At 38.9% G+C, this 6,372-nt stretch overlaps 1 protein-coding gene across 1 annotated transcript in view; it reads left to right on the top strand.

Annotated features, from left to right (window-relative positions):
* Positions 1–221: 221 nt before the first annotated feature.
* SLC37A1 (solute carrier family 37 (glucose-6-phosphate transporter), member 1) overlaps positions 222–6,372 on the top strand; it is a gene marked incomplete at its 3' end in the record, with an annotated part of 23,831 nt that continues 17,680 nt past the window's right edge. Inside the window, exons 1-4 of the mRNA XM_010287733.1 lie at positions 222–277; positions 2,008–2,089; positions 4,143–4,269; positions 6,099–6,177. Of these exons, the coding sequence (XP_010286035.1) occupies positions 222–277; positions 2,008–2,089; positions 4,143–4,269; positions 6,099–6,177 (344 nt within the window). The remainder of the gene's footprint in view (positions 278–2,007; positions 2,090–4,142; positions 4,270–6,098; positions 6,178–6,372) is intronic.

Below are 6,372 nucleotides of genomic sequence, written 5' to 3'. Positions count from 1 at the left end.
GATCAGCAATTAATAAAGGCAGAGTGAAGAATTTGCCACATCGTGACTGAAGGTATAAGAAAAAAACATACAGGGAAATCAACTCGTCAGCATACCTTTCATGTTTGTTAAGAGCCTACCATCACACAGCTTTGGGAGGATCTTTGTTACACGTTCTGAAGAACAGATAACGTCTCAAGTGCATAATTGTTGCCTAAAATTTGACACCAGCTGTAGAGTAGATGGCTCAGCTTCCTCCTGGGATTCGCTTCATCACTTCATTTTCACGAGATCAGTGGTAAGTCTTGAAGTATGATGGTGATCTTTATTTTGGACAATGTGAGTTTGTATCTTGGGAAGATGATACTGTTGCCTTGCTCTATTTTGGCTTTTCCACTGCTTAATATACACAGCATGAAAATATAGTGAGTTGTATAATAAATAAATACTGCTGACATTTAAAAAGTGAGATAATTTGTTGGGGAACTCGGACAGACCCTTAGCAGTCAAGTGTGCTAGAGAATAAAGCCTTTTTTCCTTTTCTTTGCAAAGTATGTATTTGAAGGGATAAATTTCAGATTTTTATTTTCAACGTCTTAGGTGGGAGGGGTACTCGAGGTTAGCTTTCTTTTCTTAACCAGAAGTGTGTTTTCTCCCCTGTAATTTGATGTGTAATATAGACTTGTAGAATTACCATTTTAGTTCTTGCTACTGTAGTATTTAAAAGAAAAAAAACTACCACCCACCTCCCCCCAACAAAACCAAAAACTCTTTGCTTTAGGAAAACTAATCCTGGAAGTCAGATGGCATTGGTTCCTGTGCTTTCTGAGATAGAATATGGAGTCAATTATGTGTGAATAAAAAAAACCCAAAACAAAACAAATGGAAGACCAAGCGCTTCCCATTTGAACAATTTTATCACATGCTTTTTCTAGTAGAGCAGCAAGGACAAAGTCATGTCAGTTTTATCACTTGTGAGGATGTTTTCAGTTATGGGGATGAATAACTCAACTTGCGGGGATAACTCACTCTCTTTTTTTTTCCAATGTCTGTGAATATGCCAGAAGTATAAGACGACCCTTGTTATGTAGAAGTTTATAAGGCAGAAAATGACTGAAAAAGGTTAATTAAAAATTAGGGACCATAGTAGGCTGTGTGATAGCAGATCTTTGTATGTCTATACGTACTTTTACTTACAGGTGTTAGTTTTAAGGTCAAGGCTAGAAGGAGCCAATAGATACACTCTGATCTCTGCGTATTGTTAAAAGCACAAATCCACAAAATGCTGTCCTTAAACAACTGAAACGTGCTGCAGGTAGAGAATAGAATTGTTATCTTTGTTTAATGCTTGGGTGACAGGGAGTTTGACATGCCCTTTTAATTCAGCTGAACTGCAGAGAAAGACCCAAGGATGCCAGTGGGTACAAGAGAAAATTCCTTCCCAGTCCCAAGGCTGGTTAAGTCCATGTGCTCCAGCTGACAATACACACAGTCAGTGTCTGTCCCCCATCTCTGGAAATGGCTGATACCTGTTGTTGCAGAGGAAAGTAAAAGTAAAGCAAAATCTAAAAAGCAGTAAGGAAAGAAAGGAGTATTAACACACAGCAGCCAAACTGACAGTTCACAGAGCCATCATTTATGTCCTAATCGTACCAGAAAACCAGATGAGACAGTGAAATGTGAAATCTGATTATCAGTATGTTTAACGTTGAACTTCCTTTTAATGGCTCCCAAAGGAAGGTTGTAAACAAGGCAGTTCAGCTCTGTGGGCTCCAGAGCAGTGCCATGGTGTCCTGCCTGTATCTGTGTGCTACCAAGCTCCCTCCCAAAGCCAGATCAGAGCAGATGTTGTAAAGCAGCATAACTGCTAGGATGGTTCTTCAGGCTGTTGGAAAGCATGAACAAAGTTGTCTTCCAGTATTCCAAGGTTACCAATGACTTGTGTAATATTTTTATGTAATTTAGTGCTGAAAGTAAATCTGAATAAAATAATTTTCAAATACGCTTTTTTTTTTTTTCATATTGTAGGTATAGAGCCTTCATTTTCTCTCTCACTTTCTTGTTGTATGCCAGCTTCCATTTATCAAGGAAACCTATTAGTATAGTTAAGGTAAGCAAGGTTGTGTCCTTGTTTAAACATCCTTCTACTCCTGTCGAACACGGAAGTAGTCGTCTTTTTCAGTATTTCCTTTTGTGAAAGGCAGTGTTAAAGTTTAACTTGGAATGGTTTAAAAGATGAAAAACTGATAAAGCTAGTACGCAGTGGCATTTACTTGATAAACTTTAGTGAAACCACACCTAGAATATTGCATATATGTCTAAGCTTTGGCCTTAAGACTTGAAACAGCTAGGCCTACACTTAATTCCTGTGAATTAATCTACTTATAGATATTTAAGAGTTTACAGGTTGTTGTGGTTTAACCCAGCAGATAGCTAAAACAACCACACAGCCATTCGCTCACCACCCCACCACCAGTGGGATGGGGGAGAGAACTGGACAAAAAAGGTAGAACTTGTGGGTTGAGATAAAGACAGTTTAATAGGACAGGAAAAAAAGGAGAATAACAGTGATGAAAGAATATACAAAACAAGTGATGCATGGCACAACTGCTCACCACCTACTGATCAATGCCTAGCCAGTTCCCAAGCCATGGCACCTCTATAAAGACAGTTTAATAGGACAGGAAAAAAAGGAGAATAACAGTGATGAAAGAATATACAAAACAAGTGATGCATGGCACAACTGCTCACCACCTACTGATCAATGCCTAGCCAGTTCCCAAGCCATGGCACCTCTCTGGCCAGCTCCCCCAGTTTATATACTGGGCATGATGTTATTCCATGTATGGTATGGAATATCCCTTTGGCCACCCTGGGCCAGCTGTCCTGGCTGTGCCCCCTCCCAGCTTCCTGTGTCCCATCTGCCTTGACTACTTAGCAACAACTGAAAACATAAGTATGTTATCAACATTATTTTCATCCCAAATCCAAAACACAGCACTATACCAGCTATCAGGAAGAAAATTATCCCAGCCAAAACCAGGACAGTATCCACCCCTTATTCTGTTCCATCTACTTCCTGCCCAGGTCCTACACTTCCCAATACATTCCAATTAATCATCACCACTTTTCCTGTCTTTTGAAATATATCACAGATATCATTCCCTTAGTCTATGGGCCATCCCTTTAAAATGTCTTCTGAGCTCATTTAGTCCACGACTTTGGGCTCCATTTGTCATAACAGTCTTTCAGAGCAGAAGAGATGGTGTGTGGTGTTGGAGTATTGCATGCTGAAGCCAGTTCTGGTTCTGTCACTGCTGCTCTTTGTTCGGTTTCATTAATCTGGGTGGTTCTTACTGTAATACTGTTAATATGGCATATAGTGACCATAGTAGTGATGACATACAGTATTATATAGCAGTTAACATCATATAATTAAAATCATTGGCTATTCTCCCCCAAAATCAAATCTCATTGAGGAGAGGAGATTTCATCAGATTTCCCCATCCATATCATTCCCCCACCAGTTGCACCCAGGACCTTGAGCAAAAGCAATCCCACAAATGGGTTTGCCTTTGCCCAAGGCACAATAACCCAGACTGTCTTCCCCGGCATATTTTTTACATGTGCCACAGGGACTTTATCCTCTTCTACAGTACATAAAAGTTTTGATTGGGCAGGGCTGGCTCAATTGGTAGATCCCCTAGCGTTGACTAACCAAGTGGCTTTTGCTAAATGTGTATCCCAATGTTAGAAGGTCGCACCACCCATTGCTCTTAGTGTAGTCTTTGACGGTCCATCGCTTCGTTCGAGTTTCCCGCAGGCTGGTGCATGATAGGGGATGTGATATACCCACTCGAGTGGGTAACCAGATGAGTAACAATGAGCAAAGTAGCTTGATGTTAGTGAAGAATTTTGAAATTTTGCAGTATCAGAAACACCAGTGCACTATACCATGTTGTTTCTAACCACATAATTACTCTTTTATGTAATGGTGGCTTCACCCAGCAAAATATCAAGCAATTAATAATGACTAACAATTTTAATGATTTCGGTGGGTTTGACACAGGTTCGTATAGAGCTAGAATTGTTAAATTTGTTGCTGTATGGGGATTAACAGTTGCAAATGAATTTTCCATTTTCAAATTTCCTTTCTGTATCAGGGAGAGCTGCATAAGCATTGTGCTGCTTCACATGAAGTTGAACTCAACTCCTACAAAGAATATGCTGCCCAGATTCAGCCTGTCAAAAAGCCATCTAATGTATCTCAGTGTGGTTGGGAGCCATTTGGTAAGGGTTGTTTTTTGGTTTGGGGTTTTTCTTTCGTAATAATGAACTGATATTCATAATTAGATTATTTGCCTCTTGCTATTTCTTCTTCACATGTGGAGGGATTCAGGAGATGTGTGTGTATGGGAGGGGTGCTTTGTTTTCCATGTTCTCATTGATTTTTCTGAAGAAAGTTAAGTTGTGACTTACCTTATGATGTCTTTCCTACTTAAAGTCACTTAAACAACTGTTATTTTACCTGTTTCAGCTATGAGGTGGTTTCAGTACATCAGTTTTCAGTCAGAAAATGGGATTTGTCTTTAGAATGTCTACTAAAGAAAGAAAGGGCGAAGAACAAAATAAATCATTACAATTTTCTGCTGGTTTAATTCAAGGTCCAGCAGTGATTTAAATTAAATTACTTGCTGTTTATCTAAACTGGAACTTTTCAGAGTCCTTCTCTGCCAGAAAGAGTATTTTTCTTCCCATTTTAGTGGAGAAAAATGGGAGACACTATTGCAGAATAGAGTTGACAACTTACTGAATAGCTTATGAACGTGGCCTTTCACTTAAATAGAAAATATATTTGCCTACTTACAATTAAATTTAATAGAAATTTTGAATCATTCCTTAACACTTTTATCAGTACCAAGAACATCCAAGTGAAGTACAATAGTCCATTCCGTCAATGTGTCAGTCCAGTCTATCTAGCCATCTATTCTAATTATTCTTTAATTGGCAGTTAAAAAAAAGTCCTGCTCAGTTCAGAGATAATTAAAGAACTGAGCTCTGGGTTTTCTGTGGACAAAATTCTGTGTATTAACTGCCTGCTGCAAGGTAATCAGTCTACTGAAATTTAGTCCCACAGGTTTGCAAATGTATTGGGATGCAGTTAAACTTTGTTGCTGTTTCTTGTCCCTGGACCAAGGGGAGGCTGAATTTGCTGGTCTGAAAAAACGAGTTAGCTTTCTTAATGGAGACTTCTGAGCTCCAGTGTCGTCCTTTTCCCATGAACACGCAGGTTATTGCAAAGCTCCCCCTTTGGGATGGCACTCCAGACTCATTCTGTTTTTCAGGCAACATAGCTGGCAAGCTGGGAGTAGCACTGAAAGAAGGAATGCTTTAATAACTGTGACTTTAAAGTCAATGGGAATTGTGCCTCCTTGCAAGTAAACAGACTGTCTGTCTTGGTGTATAAGTGTGGGTCTCTTGAGACTAGACGTGGTGTTTCCATCTGGGTGGAGACCCTCCTGCTCCCTCCCTCCTGCCTGCAAGTCCCATTGAGTTGTGTTTATGGTCATCTGCTGTACGAAGCGGAACCCTATTTTTCTTTTTTAAACAACACTTCTATCTCTGCCTTATGGGTACTTGGAAAATGAAATGCAAAAGGTTTTAACCATTTAAAAAATATATATTAAGCTGATTCCTTAAAAGCCTATATGAAGATGGATTTTTTTCTTTTAGCCATTTTGACTCTTAGTACCTCGCACATTTGCAACACATCTTTCACTTTTAATAAAGTCCATTAGTTTGTTTTTTCTTTTGTCTAAGGACCTATAAGAAAAGGGCACCTTGTTAATAACTGATGTTTCTTCTCTGTTTTGAAGAGAATGCTGTTTTGAAAAAGGTGGAATTAAGAATGGGCCTACCTATGTTTTCCTAGTAGGTTACAGGCAAAAGGATCAATTGTAGAGAGTTTTTTTGTTAAATAAAATGTTTTGCAAAATGCATGCCTATTGAAAATTAAATGTCAGTACATGTTCACTAACATTTTTCTTGTAATATGTAAAAATAGTTGGGATGTTATTGGTACATTTAAACTGATCATTTGTTTTGAAAATCGTTCGTAGATAAGAACAACTACAAACAGTTACTGGGAGCACTGGATTACTCGTTTCTGTGTGCATACGCAATTGGAATGTATTTAAGGTAAACCTCACTCTCTGGGAAACCTGCTTTATTGCTTACTGTTAATTTATAAGGCTGTACTGCTTCTGAGATACTGCCCTTTCCTACTGTAAAGTCTCTGGTGAAGAGAGTGAGAACTTGGTTGCTGAGGAAAAATACCCACATCATCCTGAGTGCCAGTGATATCATACCTGTTGGTATATAGAAAGCATCTTA

Source organism: Phaethon lepturus, unplaced genomic scaffold (genome assembly GCF_000687285.1).
Source record: "Phaethon lepturus isolate BGI_N335 unplaced genomic scaffold, ASM68728v1 scaffold18395, whole genome shotgun sequence".
Classification (NCBI taxonomy): domain Eukaryota; kingdom Metazoa; phylum Chordata; class Aves; order Phaethontiformes; family Phaethontidae; genus Phaethon; species Phaethon lepturus.
The sequence above is the reverse complement of the archived record's forward strand: the minus strand, read 5'-3'. Positions and strand labels throughout refer to the sequence as shown.